This window comes from Castor canadensis, chromosome 5 (genome assembly GCF_047511655.1).
Source record: "Castor canadensis chromosome 5, mCasCan1.hap1v2, whole genome shotgun sequence".
Lineage (NCBI taxonomy): Eukaryota > Metazoa > Chordata > Mammalia > Rodentia > Castoridae > Castor > Castor canadensis.
Genome location: NC_133390.1, coordinates 14,486,083 through 14,512,325, shown reverse-complemented (window position 1 = coordinate 14,512,325; position 26,243 = coordinate 14,486,083). Strand labels below are relative to the sequence as shown.

Here is a 26,243-nt window from a genome sequence, read left to right as displayed (position 1 = left end):
TCCAGTGGTGAAAAATTGGTCTGGAGTATTAAATGTGGCAGGGGAACACTATCATCTGTATTTCCCAACTTCTTGGTTGTTGGCTCTTTGATAATTATAGATGACTTTGAATCAGAACAATCAATTTTTTCAATAAAACATCTGGATCTTGCAACTGAAACCATGGTTGTGAAGACTTTTGCTTGTACTACAAATTGCAAAGATACCTTGAGATTCAAAAGCTTAAAGTTTGACTAATCTCTAGATTGGGAGCGTTTCATTAAAAAAAACCCCAAGAAACAAACCCTGATGCTTGATGCTAAGAAGAAGGTAAGGGTAAGGTAATGGAAAATACATATATGATGCACTTTTGGTTTTCCAGTCTCTTTAGCAGAAACACCTGTTTCACTTTTAGAGTAGAATCTTACTATGTTCCCCAGTCCTATTAATGTCCTTTTTTCAGAGTTATATGCAATTAGTTCTACAGCTTCAAATGGTTTCCAATGTACATGCCTCATTGTTGTTGCTGTGTGAATGTGTGCATGTGGATGTCTTTTAACCTAGTCTGTAGGCTCCTAAAAGGCAAGAGTGATTTCACATCTCCAATAACCATTGTTTGTAATGATTTGTTTATGATTAGATTGGGTGGGCACCCTCTCACCTTTTGATGCTGTCTTGACTGGTTGGGCTACTGTTTTATATGTAGAGTAGGCTTTTTTACCTTGAAGTACTGGAAAAGTAATTGTCCTTATAGCAGTACAAATTAAAAATGTTCAAGAGAGACACACAGCCATCCTAATATATATATATATATATATATATATATATATATATATATATATATATATATAACAAAAAGCTTTTTATTTTCACTGAGTCTATAATGTTATTTCCTACTAGATTTTAAAAATATTGTTTGAAAAACAACTTCAAATGCAACATCTTTATTTTTGCAGATCAGGAAAGCAAAATTGAAAGAAATAAAATAACTTGTCCAAAGACACATGGTCATTTAACAGCAGTGTGGGGAAATGAATTCTTGGTTTTTTATTCCCAAATCACTATATATGGAGTCACACACATTTTTTAAGAGCTGGGGCTGTAAGACACATTACCTTGTACTTTGGAAAAGTTATTTCTAAATGGACATTGTTTTCTGTCTTCTCGGATAATTATTAAATAATTGGGCTTCTAGGCAAAGGAAATTTTCTTTCTACAATTGCAAAAATAACCGTAAGCTTCTGTACTTCACTTGCTAAATAAATAGATCAGACCACAGAAAAAATGGAGCTGAAAACACTTAGAAGCATATAAAAATGTGTCAGGCTTGGGCAGATTATCCATGGACAGTAACTTCTTAGTTCTTATGGTTGATGATGATCTAAGAGAGACAAGCCTCTTGTTTAAAAGCTGAAAAAATCTGAATATTTAAATACTTTGTCTGAATACATTGAAAAAATTGTGCAGAAAAGCAATTTTATTCAAGTTCATTAAATTTTTTTGACTGCTAAGTGTAAATATAGCAATTTCATTCTATCATTCAGATCTCACTCATGACCTTTCTGTCAGTATGTATACATTATAACAGGTAAATGCATTCGTGGGTAGTTTGGACCATTAGCTGTATCTGAGCTGACAACAACAAAGTTCAGCTTCTGCAGGGTGTTAAGGCCTGCATTTGTGCATTTGTGGTGTTCATACTCTATTCTAAAAATACCCTAATATTTGTAAATAGAAATTCCTTGAAATACTAAAGAGAAAATCTTCTTCACCATAATACCAATCTCTGTGGAGAGAATTTTCAAAGCAAAATGATTTTAATATGCTGTGCATCTGTACATAAAATTCCATAACTGTGAAAAGCATAATGAGATGGTTCCTAAAGGCAAGTTAAAACTGCAGCATCAAGCAGGATTTTTTAATTATCTATAATAGTTAATTAATAATGCCATTTGGCACAGTTAGATGTGCAGAAAATGGTACGGAAAGAATACTTTGCCTTTCTCTTGCTTTTAAAGGTTTTTCAGGCTTACTAGGAAACAGACCTTGTAGTATAAGGACTATGTGCTTGGAAATTAATTGGGATTCACTGTAGTGCTGCTTTGCCACAGATGGCTTGTAAAGAATATAATATAGTCAAATGCAGTGAGGTATCTGGAAATGATTTTCTCTGGGTAAGTTTACAATCATATGATCCAGCAAATTTTCATATTTCTTAGATAGTTCCAATTTTGCTGAAAAAAACTTTAAAATAATTGAATTTGTAATTTCAGTTTAAAGCCAAATAAAATATCCAGCTTAATGTTTTTTCCTTTGTTGGATTACCTTCTGAGGAAAAATTAAACAATATTATGCAATTCATTGTTATGGACACATTTGTTCACTCTTTTAACCCACCTCTGTTATTTTCCTGACCTTCAATAATATTTTTTCAATGTATAATCCACAAATGTCTATTACTTCATAAAAACTCATGATTACTAGCTAATTTGAGTAAAACTGCTATTTTCAGATAGTTTTGACAAAAACTTATGTTTACTACAAACTGCTTTTAAGTAAAGCAACTGTATCTAGGATTGTTAGGAAAAAAAACTTATGTAAGAGAAACTGTGAAAAATTCCCTAGTATTGAAGATAGGTCAAGTCTCATGTATATGACCTAATTTGGGAGAAAACTGCTATATTCCAGTTAATTTTTTTATGAAAACGAATGTATACAATTAACTTTAAACACTTATTTTCAGGTTTTATTAAAAATGCAAAGTTAAGAGTATGGCTTAAGTGGTAGAGTGCCTGCCTAGCAAATGGGAAGCATTAGTACTACAAATAACTAAATAAAATACAATAAAGGTAGTTCCAGTTTAACAAACAAAAAAGGACTGAGGACATGGCTTACATGGTAGAGTACCTGCCTAGCAAGTGTGAACCCCTGAGTTTAAACTCAGTACTGCTCTATGTCTTACAACCAAAAGTGAAGATTATCAGTTGAATATCATGAAATTTCTATCTCAAAGATGCATAGTTTTTAAAAACTTTTCATATAGAGTCCATTGACTATTGAATGATAAATATGTGTTATACAGGCTACTTGGAACTATTTGTTCTCAACCCTTCTTGACCACAAGAATCAACAGGGCATCTGGAAACGCTATTTTTTTCCTGACTCAACTAAAGACTAACTGAACCAGAATTTCTGAAGACAAGGCCCAGATCTTCTATGGTACATCCTCATGTGTTGCCATGTGAGTTCTTCTCTTGGGTGCAATGACCTTGCCACTGATTTTTAATGCACACATAGGGAAAATTAGTCTTAGAGACAGAGTTTGAATCTGTATATTAGTAGGCATGTTTACTAAATATGGTTCTGTTTTAAGATGTTTGATTGATTTTTCTTATTGTTTATAACCAGACAAAAATACTTCATTTCTCTAGTAAGAACTGATGTTGGTTAACCAATACCTACTATGTTTTTTTTACAAGTGGTTTCATTTTTTGTGCTATAATATACCATATTAATTCTCATGGTAAATGTAGAAATTCAGTAATATTATCTTCATTTTACAAATAAGGAAATTGAGGATAAGAAAAGTTAAAAGTTTATTCCAAATACTGAATAACTTGCTATTGAGTGCTTATGATGCTCTGCACACAGTGTAAGATGTTCTGCACAGTGTCTTGGGGTGAGATCCACACTGTCATTCCCATGATCCTAGAGGGTCATCTGTGTAACACTTGGATATAAGGATGCTCTGGAGAAAATGTTTTTGTGATCTTGAAGCCTGGGAAATGTTGAATAGCTTTCTACTTTGTTGGAAGCTCTCCATCCATGACAACATACTAAACACACTGAGATCTCATGTGGTAAAGGGATGTTTTAGTGTCATTCATTCTGGGTTATCTAATCATGAAAATTTTATTTGGGAAACACCAATGGCACCCATTCTGAAAAATACTCCTTCAAGTTATTTTATGTTCTAGAAATGATAGCCTCATAATATATATTAGGAAACTAAGACTCTGAGATATTCAGTAATTTACCTACAGTCAATCCATATGTGGCTGTGCTTGAACCTAAGTTTGACTAGTTTATAAAATTCTCTTCTGATTCTAATATCTACAACTCCAGGTCATGGACTCTGATATCCATTTCTCTGTTAGTAAACTGAATTAAAATTGCTGAAAGGATCAAATGTAATACAGTATGAAAAAGCATTTTGAAAACTATAAAATAGTTTATAAAGACCAGAATTAAGTGATTTATAGTCTAAAGTAGTACACAAATATTAATTTTTGAAAGGCATCGTGTTTTTATCCAAATCTCTGAACTAAACATTTAAAAGATGGCTGCTGTGGAAAGTTAAGTTTTGTTAATCCTGATTTTTTGGTAGCATTTCTGGTACATTGCATAGTTCTTGGAAAATGAGATAAGAAGTTTGTAGTTTCTACATACTGAAACAATGAAATAATGGAAATAAGAATAATGTAATATTTATGCCAACATATGATTCTATTTGAGTATAAAAATGTGAATTCTGACCTGTGACAAATAGTAGGTTGCTTCTACTTCAATAACAGTAAATAAATAATAGTGTAATTTATATATTTTTTCTTAAAAGTACATTTCTTTAAAGAAGGCAAGACTGAGAAACAATCAGGGCAAAAGCTAATTTTTCTGATCATGCTTTACTGAAGAAATATTGGGTTGACTAGGCAGAATTACGATTCAAAAATTGGAACCCATTTGAAGCTAAGCAAAGGGAAGGCAACGCAATATGACTGCACAGATGGCAAATCTCTACTTCTGAGGAATGTATTTTAGGGGATCACTTCATGTGTCAAGAGGTAATCCCATTAAGGAGAACAAAGACCAATTGATCCCATATTGAAGGAAGATGAAAGGCATCTTCAATTCCCCTTACTCACTGTGAAGGGGAAACAAGCCCAGAGGGACCTGCAGACATTCTCTGTCACAACAAATTAAGTATGCAATTGACTTTTCTATGTCATCAAGTTGAGTTAGTGTGGGAATTATTTACAGCACTTTGAATGCAGGTATAAAATATATCTGCAGAGACCTGTAACTAATGTGTACGGAAATTCTTTCCTTTATTTATTTTCTCCTCCTTGCCCTTCTCCCTAGCATACTTGGAATGAATTAATAATGGTGATGGATCCAGAGAAATTAGTGTGATGGATCCAGAGAAATTAGTGTGAAAGTGACAATTCTCAGAAAAGATTGCTCCAAAAACAACTACTATCCTGTGTGAGTGGGAAGGAAATGAGGTAATATCTCATGGAAAGATATTCATCAATGCAATGACTGAGGGTAAATGAGCAGTAAGTAGAAGATGCTCTGAATTAGTTCATAGCTTAGAACTTTGTTTGGATCTTCAATGAAATAACATGGAGCTTAGAAAAAATTGGTTCTTTAGTGAATCTCAGCCTACAGAAGATTGCTAAACTCTACAGGTAAATTCTATTTGAGAACTTGATGCTACAGCATTTCTGCCCAGGAACACTCTTGACTGTTCTGTGCATTCAAGAGTTCTGTTCAGCATAGGGAATGCTCTTCTGAAGTGACATCAGGTGGTCAAGTTCAACTGCGATTCCCTAAATCATAGTTTTTGAATTTTTAAGATCTAAGATACCTTGGAGTCTTTGTGTAAATAATACGTTTTAAGTAGTGGAACCATTTTGAATTAAAAGTTAATATTGCTATGGAGTTATGTACATACTTATTAAAAGACAAGTACTTCAAGAATTTGAAATGTATAGATATAAAGAACATATGAGACAGGGAGAGGGAAAGAGAAGGGAAAAAGTTTGACAAAGATGAAAGGAAGTCAACAGAATTACCATTTTGTTTTCATGCTTTTCCCTGTTAAAAGTTTAAATCTCCTTTTTCATGAGGAAACATTCACTTATTTTTAATGCATGAAAATGAAACAAAGATGGCTATTTTGGACAGATTATTTTCCTGTATATATGCATAACCAGGAGTCTGTATACCTCTAATGCAACCAGTGCACATCTGTTTCCAGTGGATTGAATTCAATTCTAGAAGAGTGTACATGAGTTTGCTAACATAAACAGATAGGGAGTTAGGGCTTTTTATGCCTAGAAGATACAGACACATCAACAACATTAACTAGGGGAAGCAATTTCTATCGGGCATATCCTGGTTTTTTTAACTGATTACACAGTATGAACTGAGGACTGTGTCCGAATCCCTTTTTCCTCTCGAATTAATTTGCCACATTCTAAATCCGTAGATAAAGTAGTTCCAGAAGTGGAGTTGGTTGGATGGGTTTGTTTACACTGCAGTCCATAAAAGAAACAAAAAGCCTTGCATGCAAAAGAAATGGAAAAAATATAGAAAATGAATAAATCAAAAGCATGAATGCATGTTCAAATAAAAACGTAAGTCAATCAAATGAACTGGCAATTATGAGGAGCACATTAAAGCATACTATACACAAGCTTTAATTTTTCAAATTAGTGGCATAAAACAAGACACCTCAAGAGCAAATTGAAAGTTAAAACAGATCATTCAATTCTCCCCGTTAATTAAAGAGAATTTTCTCTAATGAGGCCCAGGAAAGGGGTGCTTAATAACTTCACAATTGCTTTGTAATTCTGGGAAAAATTTTCAGGATGACACTGGGTTATAATAAATATTTCCCAATTTTTGCTGCTTAAAAAGAGAGCCTCCACTTAAATAAAGTGTGTCTAGTGTATCAGATTATTAATCAAAACCAGCAATATAATTTACAGAATCCAGTGTAAAATAAAAATATAAGGCTCCTTGTTAAAAAAAAGATTAAGAATTTCAACATAGTGATGGTAGAGTATTAAAGTGGTTCTGTTATTAATAGGCAGGACCTTTGTATTTTGTTTGTTCTGGTGGGGCTATGAAGGAATTATCTTCTAACAATTTTCTTTTCCAGAAGAATCTAAATTTCTGGTGTGAGTTCTTAAAAATAAACTAGGCAAAAGTGGTCAACTATTGAAATCCTCTTGAAACTCTAAACAGAATTTTGAAAAACAAATCTCAAACATTTTTCATTGTTATTTTGTATTGTTTATCATATTCCTGTCAAACATTTTTCATTGTTATTTTGTATTGTTTATCATATTATCCCTTTACAAACCATACCTTGACTAGAATAAACAATTTCCAAATCTTTATATTTTCATATGAATTGTTTTGTTAGTACTTGTGCTCAGAACCTATACTTAGGGTCTGGTAACACTTCTCTCAAATATCTCCTCCAATTTTGGATTTATTTCTTCCTTTCTCTTTCTAGAGTTTCTATCTTAAGAAAAAACAACTATTGAAGAATTTAACTGAGTTTGGAGTTTCTGCACTGTCATTCCAAATAGTGCTAATTGGATTTGGTATATAAAGCTCTTCCTTCTTCTCATTAATAAATGATGGAGCTACAGTGCCAGCAGCACCTGGCAGGGATTCAATAGCTCTTTGCTCTAACTCAAAAATGGCTCTTCTGGGCATCTAATTCAATAGACTGTTACAAGAAAAGGGCAAGCATCCTTAAAAATCTCAAACTTAAGACAGATCATTCAAACTAAAAACTATCCGGTCTTAGAAAGAGATGACTCACCTGTTCAATATCATTGTTCTTCCGTGATTTGTATATAAATTCTCCAATGGCCACAAATACAGAAAGGACCAGTCCAGCAGCCAAAACAATGAAGATACCCCCAATATTTTCTACTCCTAGGGCACTGGCCTCTTTGCTCTCTTCTTCAGGGCAGCCATTTCCCCGCCACCATTTCTCTTTCATCATGTGTAGCTTCCCCTCTTCTTGTAATTGGAGAATAGCAATTGTAATTTTATCACGGTAAGGAGAACCTGAAAGTGACATTATTTGAATATTGGTCACTGAAAGAGTGAAGAATATATCAAGAAATTTTACTATCTTAATGTTAAATATTTCATGATTATTGTGAAACTCTGACCTACAAATCAATTAGCCAAGGTAAGGGAGGTCTGACCCTACATTTCTAAGGTTCTAAATAACTAGAAAGGGGATGACTATCATGTTGAGAGTCACCATTGCCCAAAGTGTGCTCCTTCTAAATAAGGAAAAACTAAGCAATGAATTCTAAGATATATTTGTTTCTTGAGAAGACTCAAGACGTCTTCATGAGTCTTTTCATGTGTCAAAGAATTTTATTATTTAGTTTCTACTTTTTCTAGGCTCTTGGTTATCTCAAATGTGACAGAATCTGGTCATTTTCTTTTTTTTCTAGGGGAGTATTTAGATATTTCCCAGTTTCTTACAGTTCAGTATGGTCACAAGTCTGATTTCTATCCAATGGGAGCTAAAGTCATGTATGTCAGTTTTAGACTTGTGTCTTAAATCATCCCAAATGATCTGTACTCTTTCTTTCTTCTAGTTCTTAGCAAGAAGAAAAAGCTTTCAAGACATTAGGGATGGTGGAACCACAAAATAAAAGGATCTTAGAATAATGCGAAGCCTCTGTTTCAGTTCACTTTCGACTCTGACAAGATCAAGTAATAAAGGTTTACTGTGAAAGCCACTGAAAATTTGCAGATGTTGATTACAGCTGTTCATCCATACTGAATAATGTACCAATTAAGACAAACTTCAGAGTAGATTTTGAATATTTCAATGGCATTACAAAATTTACTTTCATAGACTTTGTTGATAATATTTATACTCTATCTCTGGGTAATGCCGATGAACTTTTAATTATGTAAAGGTCAGAAGGTACCAGTATATATCTGTAGAAATAGCTTCTTGATGCTGGATTTCTATGTTAATCAATGTAAAGGAAGAGATAAAGCAAGCTTCCTTTACTTGAGCTCTCCTTGGGTGGTGAAAATTTTTGTTAGCATTTTTTCTACTTAGTAGGAAAGTAGTACATCCTGAGTCTCTCTGCTTACAAATTTTAGTCTCTTTTTTGGTGGAAACAAATTGAAGAATTCAGCATTTTAAGATAAGAAATCTTAGGAAACATATAGTCCAATGCACTTGTTATAGGATTAAAGACATTTCCAATTTGAATGTATAATTGAAACTAATAGTTACTGGCAGGGTCAAGAATCAAATTCACTTTTCTTCACTTCTCACTTCTCAGTGCTCTCACACCGCCCCTTCCATCTCTTACCTGTGCCTTATGGTTTAGGTTTGAAAAGTTGATCAATAACATTTGTGGCATTTGTCATTTCTTTCCTCCTGAGACTTGTAAAAATAGTGGTCAGCACTCAAAATTTAGAAGAAAAGCAAAATAGTTTGGAAGGAGTTTATGGACTGTCAGTTAGCAGTATGAATTTTGATGAGAGAATGGATATTGAAAGCCAAATTAAGACATATCAGCTGTTTGCTTAAATACACTCAGAATAATGACTACAGTCACGATTGGTACCACTAACTTACCAATAGCACGTGAGCAATTGAGTTAGCTAGGAACACTTTGCTTTAAGGTACATGAAAGTGCTTTGAAGAGTGTGAGCAGGAATCATAGGAGTGCACACAGTGGACACTCAGTGAATGTTGACTGACGTTTTCTTTCTGCCTTCAAGCTGCATAACACCTCAAACGTTTCAGACAGGTGGAGATCCAATCTCTGTTTAAAGCTGCTCTCTAAGGAAGGTAATTTCCAGCCTCCTTGTAACCCGTTTAAACCTTAACTGCTCTCATTCTCTTGAAGTTTTATTTTAAATCCCTCAGGAGGCACATTTCTAGAGCTTCTGTCCTGAGAGTCTCAAAGAAGCAAAAGTTTCAGTTTTGTGTTGTGACTGAACTAACTTTGCCAATCTTGTATTATGGGAGAGAGTTTGGAGCCTTCAGGAACTCAGTCAGGAGAAGACTGGAAGTGTGTGGAGAAATTTTGTTATATCTTCGTATATTTTAGCATTAATCTTTGTTGTTGTTTAAATAAACTGGATAGCATCAGTAGTGACTTATTACAAATCACTTGTAAAAATTGTTACATAAACAGATCTTCCTGAATAGCAGTGATCTTTCTTAAAGAGTCAATTCATCATAGAAGAAGGATTTCACAAATTTATCCAACAGCTGTATTCCCAATGGCTATATTCTCTCTGAGATCTGCCATCTGTTCCAATTATTCCTCAATTGTTTTTTTGTTTAAAAGTATGACAGGTTTATAACCACTGTGAAAAATTCCTGGAGTATATTTCATTTTATCTAGGGAGGGAAGAAGGCTCTTTAACTTTGGGACTTGTTATGAGTAAGTTTGGCAAAAGAGATACTGAATGAGTACATTCGGATCGCTCCTTATTTTATGCATATATAACATATCGTATATATAACATTTGTAGTTATACTCATTACAGAGTCAGCCTCATGCATGTGAAGCCAGGCAGTGATTCTCAAAGGGCTACATTAATTTAGTAGTTCTAAAGAAAGGAGCCAATTGCTCCTCTCCTCCAACACATCCAACCCTGTACTATCACCATGCTATCAGGAATTTTAGTTTTCATATTATATTCCATTCTGTAAAAGGAATGCTAATTAAATGTCTCGTGATAAACTGCAGAATTCTCAGAAGGACTGCTATGTATTATCATTTTCTATCATTATTTACCAGACATAAAATTTGGTATCAAAGAGAGGTACTGAAAGGGAGTGAGGTAGGGTCATAGGATGGCAGATGGAATGGTACAGGTGCAGATTTTGACTTTATAATCAAATCTAAAAATCATTCTATTAACGCTAAGTTTACCCCTCTAAGAAGATATGCAATATATCACAATCAATCCTAGGGTATTAATTCTGCAAAAGATTTAAGAAAAGTCATCCAACTCCTGGTGTTTTTTTTAATGTCCTATTTCACTACAATCAGCAATGATGAAATATAAAAAATAACATCTGCCTAACTTCTCCCATCCCTATTATCTAAAATTACATAGAAAAGCTTGGTTAGGAAAATAGGACATTGGTTTTACATTTAAAAAGCTGCACAGTGTCCTTTTAGTTAGTGTTGAACAATCTCCCCGAGCTCCACAAAGAGAAAGTTGACTAAATTATAGGCTAGCTCCCCTCTTGGAAAAAATACACACTCCATCAAGAAAGGTTATTGGAAATAAAGGGACAAGAAGGACTAACTATCCTGCAAATTTATTTATAAGACATTCAGGATACTAGTAATAATAAAGCTAATTTTCTATGGCATGTACTTCTAATACCAGGTAGTTAACAGTGAGTCAAATTGGTTATGTATTCATGGAAAATACTGAAGATACTTGATGATAATTTGGTTAGTTAAATTAGTATCAATATAGTTGAATATAGGATACATAGTCCTTTTTAAACAAATTAATTGGTTTCCAAATTAAAACACAAGATTTCACCTAAAATCTAGATTTATTACTTGTCTGGAAAAATGAAACTTTTATCTACAAACTTGTTCTCAATTTCCCACATGTATACAACTGACTTACTGGAAAGGCCTCCTTTCGATAAGTCAAGCTGTCTCTGATTGCCTAAGGTTGCCAGCATTCTCTACTACCTCCTCTGTCAATGAGCTTTCCTCACTTATGATCTTGGCTCTTGGCCTCTAGGCATTTGATATTGCCATCCCTGCCTGATGTAGAGGGTCAAAAACCTTAATTGTCTGGCTTGACTATTCCTGTGATTTCTTCTTGTTGGATTAGCCCACTGGCCTAAGATGGCTCTTGAATTATCTCCTTTGGAATGTTTATCAATTACCAAAGATTCACTTGAGAGGACCAGGTGGACTTCAAAGCAGAACCTTATACAATACCATTTTCTGTAAAGAAGCGAACACTTGAGAGGCAGTTTTCTATATAGAGGAAATAATTAATTGCTCCTTGAACACAGACAAATATTCTACTCATGTCTATTACTGTAATGCAAGAAGACATTATTGCCCATCAGGCAATAATTTCCCTAAGTGTTGCAGAACCAAGTAATAGGAATATTTGGAGGTTTTAAGTAGTCATTGTTGATTGAATCTAGTTTATGCCTGAGCAAATTATAATCTAACCTTTGTCCTTTTTCTTTTGAATGATGGAGCCTTGCTCATCATTGACATTGATCACTCTCCTTTTATATGCAAAATTAATTTTTATCTATATAAAGAATCATTTTCCTTATATTCTAATATAATCTAAGGAATTTAAGGCAGAAAAACTATATACATACATATAGGCATTGAAGAAAATAATGTAAAAAGGATCAACTAGGAAAATATAAGCTTTAGAATATTTGGAGCAAAGTAATAAAACCTATATACTCTTTAATAGTTACATTGTGGTAGGACATGAAAAAAATAGTTGAAAGTTTCTTAGGTTAAATATCTGGGAATCTTCAATTTAAACCATCCCTATGGTCTATATGGACATTTCTCTTGTTAGTCTCTAAAGGCATTGCAAACCATTGCAAAATGTGGAAAACTTGTAATCAACATTATCTAACTCAGTGTTGGCTAATACCTTGCCCTTCTTACCGATAGGTGTTCCGACTCCATAACCTTTGGAGTCAATGAGGCCCCCAATCTGAGTGAGGTTGCAATTTCTCTGTGTCACATACTCAATGCTGGTGGACTCCATCAGTAGGGCATAGTCAGTGGTGAGCACTCTTTGTATCCCTTCATCACTGTTTTTTACCAGGGCAGTCTGCTCTCTACTGCTCATGAAAGCCCACATCTTCTCATAGGTAGATATCCTTGATTTCTGCAGAGAGAAGAAGCACACCAACCAGCAGAAGAGTGCTGAAAAAAAAAATGGCTTAAGGCTATTCAACATCCCAGTGGCTCAAATAATATAGGAAAAATTCTTTCTCTGTAGGTGGTAAAAGAGATTGATGGTCCTGAGACTTGAATTTGGTAGCTGAGAAGAGCCAGTTCACTATAGAAAAGCCCTTGGAGGCCCTGTGTCATCTATTGAGGAAATGGAGACCTTGATGGATTGATGTAAGACTGACCGAAGGTCCTTTTCTTGCTTTTAGTTAGAAAGAAAAACTATTAGTACCAAAAATAGTACTTGCCTAAAGAACTGTGATTGCTTTAGACCAATACATCATAACCCACTGGGCAAAGGGGTAGCTAGCTCACTCTAGGACTCTACTCATTTAATCCACTTCCTTCAACCACTCAACTTCATCAGGCATTGTTTTAGTGTTTTCAGGTGTGTAGTTTCAATATCTATCCCAGCATTAGTTTGCTTGGATAGCCTGGGATAAACCACCTTCAATCTTTGCTTTATTTGTGAAAGAACTGTCATCCACTGTTATCTTTTCTAGAAAACCTAGAATGTAAATGCTCTTTTCAAGTTACTATTCCCTTCTGAAAACTCTTCCTACTTCTTTATGTACACAATTTGTCATTGCAATCATATTTTAGATAATGAAGATTGCATATCTCAAAGTGTCCTATTTTTGTCATTTCTTTATTCAGTCTTTTGATAGATTTGATAATAAACTATGTATATATGATATATAATGCATACATCTATACATAGACATCATTACCTCATTATTGTCTTTTCTTTGTCAAAATATACTTCCTAAATTTTCATATTGCTTAGACATGAGTTTTCCATTCTTTTGAATAGCGAACTATGATTAGGCATTTTACAGTTTACTCTGTAATTTCCATATTGTTTCAAGACTTTTTTTTCTTCTGAATTTGTCTTCATTTGCATCAATGTTTTCATCCATTTATTTCAGAGATGAGAGTCATCATAGGAATTAGTGATGTTTTAAGTTAACTCTGGTTCTTTGGTTCAAGTCTATTGGTGCTCACATTAGATTCCTTGGTGAGCACTGGGAGGAACATCTTAGGGTGCAGAGAAGCTTAAATCATGATTTTGGAGCCATAAGCAATAAATGGAATACCTATGGAATCAACTCTAGTGTGCTCATTCCTGCTCAAGTTCCTGAGAACTCACTAGACTGCTAACTCTGTTTAAGATCTGGGTTAATACTGTAGGCTTTGTGAGAGGACACATGGATTTATTTTGGGTTGTTAGGCATTTGAAGGGCCCCCTGAGAAAGATCTTATGAAACAAATAACAATTCAATAAACAGTACCTTATAGATATTGGTGTTTTATAGGCCTGATTCCATCACAGTGAGGATGAGTTCTCCTTCACCCTGGAGACATTCATAAATTGGAGCCTGTGTCTCCACATCACAGGCATGTTTTGAGTATCAGGGTCAATATTTTATTTGCTGTGTGATTTCAGCCTTCAAGAGTCTGATGGTGCTAAACTTATAATAAAGAGCTCCCTGTACCAATGTTGGGAGGTCAGTTCATCTTTTGGCAGTAAATGTGCAGCTGGGAAAATTATTCCTTCATCAGGAAACTACCTTAAGGGAAAATAATTTTCTTTGAACTATGAAATTTTAAAGTTGACAGAGACTTTAGAAATTGGCTCATTCAAACTGCCACTTTAATAGATGAGGGAAATTTTGGTATAGAAGGTTTGGAAACTTCAAAAGTCACAAAGCAAGTTAATATTGGAGTTAATTCTGGACCCCAGTACTCCTGATATCTAGGTCAATGCTCTTTTCACTGTTCCATGCTGACTTGGGGGAGCTGAATGCCTATATTGCCAAAATTCTTTTGAGAATGACTTTAATCTTACTTGATTTATACGTGCAAACATAGTTTAAATTCCTGGGCTGGTATTATTCCCTGAGGCAGTCTGCTAGTTGGTCCCATGCTAATACAAAGTAGGTATCAGCCTCCATATAAAATTTCCATGAAGGGTTTTAAAGTCATATTTAAATTTTATTAAATAAATGTCATAAATAGTTAGAAAACTGGATATTTTGCCTATGGAAGCCAGGAACAAAAAAAAGTAGTCACTTCATCCATAGTAAATAAACAAAGTTAAGAGTCCTTCAAGGCATTCAGGAAACTGAAAGACATGGAAAGGAAATGATAACATTCAACACACTGTTAGTGAGCTCCAATCAGATGTGGTTCTCAAATTTTCTGTGGAGAAGGACTTCATTATTTTCAATTCATGGCAGACCTAACTGTGGTCTATAGCATTTGCCTAGCATTCAGTTCCTTCCATGTGTAACTCACCATGTGAGCGCATAATGCCAAAGTGGCCTATACTCAAAGACCAGGGAGAGGGTTCACTCAGGGGTGCCTAAATGGTCAATAGCTGCATGATTTCTAAACTCTGGCTCGTTTTTTTTTCTTCCTTATCTCATCACAGCTTCGTAACAAACTGTTTTAAGCTAGCATGTTCTTACTATGTTTTGAGTTAGTCTCCAATAGCACCCATGTCTTCCTTCTTGAATTAGAACACTGCTCTGTCCAAAGGCTCCCCAGGTTGCTATAGGGGAAAATGAATTGGTATGAAGTACTTGAAGCATGGAGGGTAGAATCTTTTCTCTGCAAGAAAGCTGTTACTTGGGAGGGAATTTGCTAAATCTGAAGGAAGAGGGCCCCTTGGTATTTTTGCTCCATTCCATTAATTAAAACATAATAGGGGACAGAAAAGCACTTTTGCTTTGTTTTTTTTTTTTAACTTCCTTTCCTTCATTTGCAAAGTTTGCCTAAAGATTAGAGCTCATTAACAGTGTGTTGAATTTTATAATTTCCTTTCCATGTCCTTCAGTCTCCTGAATGCCTTGAAAGACTCCTAACTTTGTTCATTTACTATGAATGAAGTGACTACTTTTATTTTGTCCCTAGCTTCCATAATATTTCATTTTTAGAATTATAGGGTACTAAAATCCAAGAAATCCTAGTGTTCACAGGACCACCAAAGAGTGGCTCAGGAATAGTTAGAAATAGGAATGGTTAGAAATATCTGTAGACAGTTCAAGAACCTTGGGAATAGTGAGTTTTATACCACTGCAAATCTACAAAGAACTTCATGCTTGGAAGAGTTTCACTTAAGGATCCTTCAATTCCTGGTTCCACTCTCTAGATCAAACCCTTCACATGACTTATGCAGGTCCTGACACACACAGAAATTGGGACACACAGAAAGTCCCAATTGGGTAGTAGAAGAGCCTGTGCAAATGGCTCCTCTTTACTCCTAAGTTGTAGCCACAGTCATGCCATGCTCAGTAATGTTTCTTTTTTTGTTTAGTCAAAAAGTAGTACTTTGGCAGTAAATTAGATGTTTTTAACATTTACAAACATTTTTAGACACAAGTCTTAATAATTTTTAGAAATAGGACTCTGCTTCATGGAAAATTGTTGAAAATTTTAATAAGTTGACTGAGTGACAGCCTGGGTGTTTTTGTACTTCTAAATCTTCTACAGTTTTAGCCATTCTACTAAATCACTCTAAATAATACAAAATACATTTAAAAAATGGAAACAACTGCCTCTCAATTCACTGCATATGTCAAAAGTTAATTAGAGCATTTGGAATGTCCTTTGAGCTTCTTAGCAAAAGTTGCTAAAACTGAAAAAGCTTCATTTATTAAATCCAGGATTCCTTTTTAATCCTGAGAGGCATCAGGTTGAGATAAGTTCATTTTGCCTTTTTAAACCTGATTATGTGGCTATCCTGAGGCTGATAAAACATGTTGACAAAGAATAAGTTTGTTAGAAGGGAAGGTTGCAGTTTCCATGTTGATGGACCTTATTCATTTCTCTCTTTTCCCCTTGTAATGCATGCAAAGTTAAACACTCAGTAGGAAGTGATTTGCAATGTGTCTGTTAAAAAACACTTATTGAAAATAGTAATACCAGCACAGGCACTATCTATCAAGCACTATTTTGAGCACTTTGAATGTATTTATTTATTCTTCATAATGATCATATGAGAAAGGTACCATTGCTATTTCTGTTTCACAGATACAGAAACAGAATACCACATGAAGAAATGATATAGCCAGCATTCAATTCCAGTAATATTGTTCTGGAGTCTATGTTCTTAAACAAGAGGGAATCAGTTATTTGTTTGAATACACAGAGCATCAAACCCATGGCTTGAATACTTCAAGAGAATTCACAAATTTTCTAAAGAAATAACTAAAGAAAATAATGAAACATCCTTTTATTGCAGTGAGAGTTATTTCAACTCTTGTACTCAGTACATAATGTATGGAAAATATTTACATAACTTTTAACAGCTTATGTTTATTCAGAGAACACTTTAGACAGTGCTACAGTGAGCAACAGTTGGATTCTGGAAGAAAATATGGGTATTGTTTGTGTTTTTTTTTCCTTTCTCTTAATAATATTTTGCCTTCCATGTAATCCCACTGACTTCAAGTGCAAGGTTTCTGTGATAGGATGGACGGTATGTGAAAATTCTGGGGTTTAGTATGCTTTTAAGATAGAAGCTCCATCTTATAGAAATTTCTAATTTTTCATTTTTATTCAGATAAGAATTATAACATTATTTCTTTAAGTAGGATGCAGGACTTCTGCAGTGAAGATGTAAATCCTAGTTTGGCAGAATCAATAACTGTGCTAATTCTACTTCAGGCCAATATGTCTGAAGATTCTCTGTATAGATCTTTATTTACATTTGTTTACTTTTACTTAGTTACAAAAGTTTACACAAAAACATATGCACTGTGAAAAAATTCTGATATTTACTTTTTTGGTACCTCATCAAAAATGATCTTATACATGTGATAAACATATACATAGGAAACAAAGGAAATACCAGAACAATTACATTTGTAAGTCTCCAATTTACTTTTACTTTAGAAAAATCCCAATCTAAGAAAAACCTTAAAAATTAACAAAAGATAAAACCACCTGCTCAGAAATCCAAATTTGTGAAACAGACTTATCAAGGTGAATAGTTGCCTTAAAGACAATTATTCCATCTAACAGATCATTAAATATGTTATTTCACTAAATAATAACTTTCATGCTATTTCAAAAATATGATTTAATTTATAGCAATCACTGAAGGAAGACTAGAAGAAATTAGTTATGGCATGGTGAGAAGCATCTATATTTCTAACATGTATACTCTGATCATTGCAGTTGATTACACTCTGTCTTGAATTGATAGAAAGTTATGGCTTTTGTAGATTCTCAAGGTTTAAAAATTTATTAATTCCCTTTAAAAATTCCTTCAGTGGAATTTAAACCCCTTGGCTAAAATATTTTTCATGTTTTTCTCCTATCTAGCATTAAAGATTGGTTGTTTACAGGCAATACAGTAGGTGTTGAGAAAGGCTAACTTAAATTGACCTCATAGATTTCCTCCCAAACAAATACATTTTTAACCTACTGAGACCTAACAATTTTGACACTGATGGCAAATTAGTTGGAACTTTCAAACATGAGCTAATAGCTCTTAAGTGAAGAGTTTCTTCCTATATAGAGAAGTTTGAGAAATTTCTTTCATCTTGTGCTTGCCTAAATGATTTCTGCCTGAAATCTGTCTCCTCATAATAGCTCCTTGCTTCAGTTCCCTGGTGCAGTGCTCAGTAACTTCCTTGAAATGTCTTTTTGGTTGCTGACGGCACCTAATCACTCTCTGGAAGGCGATTATAAAGGTTAGAGAGTCCCTTATTCCCCTAGCTAGTCCAAACTCCCCAGACCATGAAAACCAAAAATGACAAGTCTGTTATGATTTTTTAAAACCTATTTTATCCAAGTCATTTTAGACTGAATCACCATCTAATCTATGTAATCCTCTGGCTTGAGTCTGAGAGGATAGTGATTTGTTACAAGGCAAGATTCTACTGAGAAGTATTTCTTACATGAGTATTTCATAGCCAGCTTGGCTCACAAGGAATTCTGATGTCTATACCACTTCCTGTCTACACAATGTGTGATACTCAGCCACATGTTATCTTGTATTTAACTGACATGCAAGCATCTTGTCTATTAGTATTTAGATCTTCACACTTCATAGATTCTGTACCTTTCCCTTTCCTATCTCTGAATACTGTCAACCTCAGCAATGCCATATTATAGATCCAACAGAAAATATGAATTGAGATGGATTAAACTGAACTGCATTGTATTGCCTCTTAGATGAATTCTAAGGGCAGCCTCATCATCTGTTGCTTACCTATCATATGGGAAATGGTTCTTCTGCAAATGCAATACATGTTCTCAAGAGAGGCATCCAAGGACTAGGGTTTCTGTCTGGCCAGATCTCTGAATGTCTTTTGGATCTTGGATCCTGGTATTGCTTTTGGATTTTCTGTCCATTAGTAGAAGGCATACAGTCCAGAGATAATTGACAGAAAAGGATCTGAACAAAGTCCAAACTAGAGTGTTATTAAATTTAGAGGGTTTGAAAAAATAGGATCATAGTGAGAATTAAAGATTGATAATAATGGGGATGTTGTTATTGGTGAGTGTTATATAATATCTAACTTTTTAAATTGCTGATAATTTGCTAAGAAGTAGTGTAAGTGTATTACTTCTATTTACTTATTTCATCCTTAAAATGATGTTATGATTTAGATACTAGACTCAATTTATAAGCAGGGAGATCAATGTATGGAGATTTTAAGTAACTTGCCAAAGTGTACATAGAGACTCTGAGTCTCTATGAGTCAAGGTTTGAACCCAGACTATCTGGCTCCAGACCCTGCAATATGGAACAATTCACTGTGGGCTTTAATTTATAGTCCAGCATTTGATGTTAGTCATAGCTCCCGAGAAGACTAACTGGTATTCCTTCTGTCTGAAACACATACCCTCCTGGGATGATGGTTCACAAGGGACATCTAGATATCTTTAGTTTTAGGCCTCAGGTTGTCCTCAGAGTTCTTGAGGACAGTCCTTTTGGGGAAACAATGATTTGCTACATTGTCAGTGTGAAAGCAAAGTTTGGACTGTTCCCTTATACCATAAAGTAACTAGAAGGATTATAACAAGGAGAAAGAACAGATGTTTTTTGTACCTTTCCTACTTTCTATGAGAAAGAAAGCAGTAGTGTCTTAGTGCCCTATTTATGGAAGGTTGCCATTGGTGTTGGTTTTCTTGGATATAAAATAGAGAAACAGGTCATAAAGGCCTCTGGAAAGCTGCAACCAAATTTTGCAATTTACCAGCACAGAAGAGATATAAGTTAAAATTGGATTATTATTTAGTTTTATCCCAAGTAGCTTTTTTTTTTTTTTTTTTTTTGCAGTACTAGGGCTTGAACTCAGGACCTACACCTTAAGCCACTCCACCAGCCCTTTTTTGTAAAAGGTTTTTTTGAGATAAGTTCTCAGGAACTATTTGCCCAGGCTGACTTTGAACTGTGATCCTCCTGATCTCTACCTCCTGAGTAGCTAGGATTATAGGCATGAGCCACCAGTGGTTGGCCCAAGTAGTATTAAAAGGGTTTGTTGAAAAACTCTCTTAAAGTCTGTTGATGTTCTGAATTATAAATATTTGACTTATTAACAGTCTATGAGTTAATAAACCTTTGATGAGAAAAATACCAAACCTCTGATATCCAGAGAATTTCCTAAAACATCTCCAATAGTAAGTACCTGGTTGGTTGAGAAAATGCTATGCTTTTCTCTAACCTTGTCCTGCTAATTGTCCTTGTGGTGACACTCTTTGACCAAATAGGTTATTATAGTATCTATGGTTCTTAAAACTTTAAGACTCAAGTACTGACAAATTTGTGAACATGAGGTATTTAATAAGTGTCATTAGCTAAGTGACCTTGGCCACAAAATGTAGAATTATTCTTTTTTTTATGGGCAACATCAGCTAGAATTTTAGGATGTCCATTTAAAGTTTTCTGAAACTTTGTGGAATGTAATTTACATTTCAATGCCATTTTTTTTTTTTTGTAAATACAGTGTTTGATGATCAAGTGGTGTTCCACATACAAATGACTCACATTTTTGAGACAGAAATGCATCTCCCTATCCAGTACTTGCTTAAAAATGTCAGTTGATTCCCTCTTCCTTGCCTGAATTTAGATGGTGGATAGTAGAAACTCAGTTAAAAAACTAATTTTTGTGGGGGGTTTTTTCATATTGAGAATTGAATACCCATATTCTGAAATCTGAGGTACCGTGCTGTTTGCAAGAATAGCAAAGTCTAAGAGAAAAAGTCAATGAATTTTGAGTGAAATTTTAGTGAGCACTTCTGGCCACACCTTTCAAGGAGTGATTTCAGTAAAAACATCCCTTGCTGTGGCCTAGAGAGCAAATGTGAGGGATCGAGGTATTTTGTTTGGTCATGGCTTTTGTAATATCTGGGCCTTCTGTCACAGTCTATTCTTTAGTTACAAAATGATTTAAAATCAACTTGAAAGTAAAGGGGTAGGTTGCTATCATTGGGGAGCTGCCAGAAGGAATGTTTTTGTTTGGGGAACAAGAATACTCATTACATTGTGGGTGATGAGAAAATGTTTCTTATTAGAAGTGTCTTCATGATTGAGTGGATCTAGGATCTATCTGAGAAAATGACTTCTGCTCCAAAAACTGGTCAGAATTTGCTGGGCTAGAGTAAGCATAAGCAGCTTTGCTTATTCATTCTACAGCTCCAGAGAGGGAGGGAGGCGGGCAGGGAGGCCAGGATGGCCCAGCAAAGGGGAAACATGAATGTGGAGCCAGGTCAGGACTGACTCCTTGTGCCTGTAGCTGCTGTCACTCAGTGTCTTAATTCTGAGGATGAAACTACCTTAAGAACTAAAAGGTTGGAACGTTCCTTTCCCTTGTGGAATAATCCAGCTTAAGAACCTTGAGTGTGTATCCCTCTGAAGCTTTCTGACAGCTTGCCTCCCTCAAGGGGAAAACTAAATCGGATTTAGTCCTTGTTCTCTTTTTGCAAATAAATTCCTCCTTGATAAACAGAGTTGCTGGGCCACAAGCTAACTTGTAAAGCAAGGAACTTAGCAGCAGAGTCTCCTCCTGTGTGGGTCTCTTTGTATCCATTCACCTCTCGCCTGTTCTCTCCCTCTCTTATCCCTCCCTCCTTCTCTCTCTGTCTCTCACAGATTCCATCTCTTTCAGAAAATGCATTCATAGATTTGTTCTTTTATTAAAAACATGCTTTCTCAGTGCCCACTATGTTACAAGCACTCTTTTAGGTTCTGGTGATATAATAGCAAACCAGGTCCCTACCTTCAAGGAGAGACCTGAAGTTTGGACGCTTCCATGAACAGCTCTATCACTCTGGGGCAAACCACTCACCCTTTTGTGCTTCATTTTCCTCATCCTATAATGGGTATAACATTATCTCAAGTGATCTTTAAAGGAACGAAATGAAGCAATGAGCGCCAAGCACTTAGGAAATGAACGCGAGGCTCAGCGATAGTGCACCGTGCCTAATTCCATTTTCGTTGGCGCTGTTGGTGGTTTCCCAGCATTCTTTCTCCTTGAGGTGCTTACTGCCTGTCCCTTGCCTGGTGACCAGAAAGATCACTTTTTTGTGTGCCTTCCTTTCAGGAGCAGGGATTAAGCAGGAGCCTCTCTGAAAATGGATGGTGAGAAGCAATTGAGAGCACACAGGTGTGGTCTCTACAAAGCACATTACCCGAGCACACCTTAATACAGACACCCCGGGGGTTGGACATCCCGTTACACCTCTAAAGAGTCACAGGAGCAAAAAAAATCAAAATGAATGTAAGGTACACTTTGCAAATACATAGATCCTACGCACAGTGGCAAAGTCAAGTCTATTCGTTTCCAAAGAAGAGCACAGCCTCTTCCTGTCTGTACAATAAGGCTAATACACATCTGAAAGGACACAGAATCTCCTTTGTTCCTTTTTCTAGTAGCCCCTTTCCAGACACTTTAAAACTCTCTGATATGGGTGAAAGAGGCAAATCGTTTCAGATATTTTTTCAGATAAACTGTATTTGGCACCATCCTTCTACCCTACATTCCTGGCAAGTGATTTTCCTGATGTGAACCATGATGAATCACCAGTTGGAGGTAACTTGTGTCTCTTCATACCGTTGATTTTTGAAAAATACTTTCAGAAACTTGGTAAGCCATATGTTTGTATAGTATTACTTGCCCTTAAAATGTCACTGTCCACAGAAGAAATAATCACTCTGACTCATACATTCACTAAGTCAATGACATGTTTCTCAAAATGAAAAGATTGTTTAAAAATGTTTTTCTTAACTTATGGGAAAAGTAAATCGACTTTCTTACATTTGTCTGCTTTTTGATAAAATTCTAGGCGTGGTTTATTCTTTACAAGTATGTCTTCTTATTTATTACGAATATAATTGTTAAAATTTACTGCACAGACAATGCTTGTTTTTTTGAGTCAATACTGTCATACAAAGAAGTATTCACTTTTTTTGTATCCACCTCCTTAGTTTTTGTTTCAAAATTAGTATTCTTTACAAATCAATCACAACAGTCCATCCAATCTTGGGCTGACTACTTCAATTTTTGTAATCTGAGTATAAATCCTTCATGCAAATGTTTTTAGGTTATTTTGGTTGCAAATGTTTTCCTCCATCAGTGTTTCTTAAAATAATTCTCTATCCTCTTTTCTATAAGGGACCAGATATGTGACTGTGAACAGATAATTTAGCTTCTGAAGGTCATGCCCTCTCCATACATAAAGTGAATGGCTGATCTCTAAACCTATTTGGTCTATTAAAATCCATTTGTTTTTTCATGGAGAATTATATATCTGAGATTTGATAATAAAAGTACCAGGGATTCCTCGATAAGCAAGGCAGAAATCAGTCTCATTCTGAATAAGTAATTCGGAAGAAATTGCTTGATCTTATATGTGCTTGATCTTAAAACCAAGCCAGATGTAACTTAATTCTCCTTTGGTGCCTCATGAGGTACTCATAGCTACTTCCAGCCTGGACAGGCTGGAAGTCCTGTCCTTCACTAGTGTGATGACCTAATAGACCAGAGTTCCCAGTTACAATATCAACACATTCTTTTTTTGTCAACTGCTTCTACCTCGTCAAGTACAGAACAGAAAGAAAAAAATAATGATATTCAAGTATTTTGGTTGTCAGAATTTTATGTTAAGGAATCTTCATTTGTGGGTTCCATTTAAGAGTAATCAATTAACAGGCTGTTAGATTGTATTCAAAATGTAGCATTTTTTTCCTAGTGTAAAAGCCAGAGAGGATATTGAGGTACTAGTCTGCAGATCTCAGTCCTAAACTGGGGATAAAAGAAATGGCAGGAGAGAGAAATTACTTTATACTGATGGATGAGGGCACAGGGGCTCCTTATAATGGGATTATGCCATTGTATATTTTGTTGCATTAAGATTGTCTAATACCTTTTATTTTTAATTGAACAGACTCTTATTTGCCCTTCTCTCCCCCCAATATATAAGATAACCACTGAGAACACTTTGTCAGTTTCTTACCTTGAAGAAAGTCATTGTTGATCCATCTCTGACTGCCCCATATTCTATCTTGGTTTGCTTTGCTAGATCATCTGCGGAGTCTATGGGGGATTCCATTCTCTCTACTGTCAAGAAGGCAGCAAGATTGGCAGTGTAGGATGAAATGATGATTAGGGTGAAAAACCACCATATTCCTCCAACTATTCTGGTCGATAAAGCTTTGGGCATCAGCTCTGATCCTGTGATGGCATCATCAGATTAAGGGTTAAACAGAGTCAGAAGGAAAGAAAAGGCTTACAGTCAGACACTGTTCTTGGGAGATAAGCCCATCAAGGTCTTACTCTCTTGTATGAAGATGAAATAAATGTATTTTCTAGAAATGGAGCAAAATCTAAATGATCCTTTCTTTAAATCATTCATCATTACTTCCATTTAGAATGTGATTTATCAACAGCTGGTGGCATCAAAATTGCTTTAATTCTAAGATATTTTGCCTAAAATTTAGTTCCATTGCTTAAAATTGAAGGCAATCCTAAGACTTCTGGCCTTTTATTATTGTGTAAAATTACAGTGTTATGTATAATGTTCTGGGCCTTTGTTAATCATGAAAAGCTTTTAAATGCTACCTTATTTTTATTTGAGGCGAAAGCATTGAGGAACTTCAACAGATTAATATATCATGCCATTTTTTACACACACTATAATGAAATACTGGGAGTTTGTAAATAAAATGAAGGTACAGCTATACTTGACTATAAATGAGTCAGTTTTTGTCATATGTTATTTTAAAATTCACCCCTCTTTTTATGTTTTTTATATTATTTTGTTTTATTTTATTTTATTAATTTTTGAGACAAGGTCTTGGTATAGCCCAGGCTGGCATGGAACTTGTGCTCCTTTTGCGTCAGCCTCTTCGCAAGTGCTGGGATTACAGGCTTGTGTCACCGTTCCTGGCTCACAATTCTTTTGTCTAATGTAGAGTCTTGTTTGGATAAAATAGAATATATTGTCTGAAAAGCATAATTTCATCCTTAAATAACATGCTATTTCTTAAGAAGACTCCAAAACTGGCTATTTCTGAGAGATGTCTTTCCTAGTAAGAATATATTTTTGGATATCATTGAGATAATTCATGCTTACTTCTAAAACACAACATAAAGACATTTAATATGTTTACCAAGAAAACTTTTCTCTTTGAAAGAAAGAGTCCATGGGCTAAGTTTGCTTACATGAAAGACAAACATTTTGAAAATGATCTAGCTCATCCTTGAGATGTGGATGTCTGTACATCCAGCAGCAGACTCAGAGGTGACCAGAAGTGCGATTGAGATCACTTGAATTTACTGATTCATGAATGGATTTTGTCCATTTGATTCAGTCTTTTTGACTGAAATTCACCCTTATTTCTATGCTTAGCATTTCTTCCATGAACCCAAAGGCATGACAGAGTTTATGTGTCCAGTTACAAAGTGGAAGAAAAATCACTCCCATTTTAAAATCCCAAAGCCTAAAATATAGCAGGCCAAATACAGGGTTCAAAGGATCCTTTGTTTTTGTATTTATTGGATGTTTTGAAATTTCATAGTTAATCATGTTATAAGAGGGAGAGAAAGTGTGGAGTTAACAAATCTACAAATAAATCAGTTTATGCTCAGGTTTAATCTATAAACAGACACGCTGATCATGAAATCAAAGCCAGCTCAAGGTTAGTGATAAGCAGATGAGGCTTGGCAGCATTTCCGGGCTTTTGAATAAACAGACATATTCTCCTAATGCTAGTAAGTATCTTCATGATTTACTTCCTTCTAATGAGGTAAGTGGTTTGGCTGCAGTTTGTGTTTCTTTCTCTTGTTTGTTTGAATTTGGGTGTGTAATATTACACAAATTTATAATAGCTTCGATTTAAATTGCCTCCAAGGACTTGTTGGAATAATTTGTTGCTGTTTTTTTTAATCTTGGGATTTAATGGGATTTATATGCCTGTAGGCGTGTGTGTGTTTAAAGCCCAAGGTTATTTCATATCTCTGTACTTAATTGATC

At 35.0% G+C, this 26,243-nt stretch overlaps 1 protein-coding gene across 8 annotated transcripts in view; it reads right to left on the bottom strand.

Moving 5' to 3' along the window:
* The window catches only part of Grik1 (glutamate ionotropic receptor kainate type subunit 1), a 379,854-nt gene that overhangs the window by 10,762 nt on the left and 342,849 nt on the right, over window positions 1–26,243 (bottom strand). For 4 of the 8 annotated variants that reach the window (XM_074072841.1, XM_074072843.1, XM_074072842.1 and 1 more), the window contains 3 exons: window positions 24,225–24,442; window positions 12,462–12,687; window positions 7,601–7,851 (listed from right to left, as the gene is read on the bottom strand). In XM_074072841.1, coding sequence (XP_073928942.1) covers window positions 7,601–7,851; window positions 12,462–12,687; window positions 24,225–24,442 — 695 coding nt within the window. Of the gene's footprint in view, window positions 1–863; window positions 6,324–7,600; window positions 7,852–12,461; window positions 12,688–24,224; window positions 24,443–26,243 lie in introns of those variants that run through there. The other 4 variants (XM_074072844.1, XM_074072847.1, XM_074072849.1 and 1 more) reach the window with 3 other exon arrangements.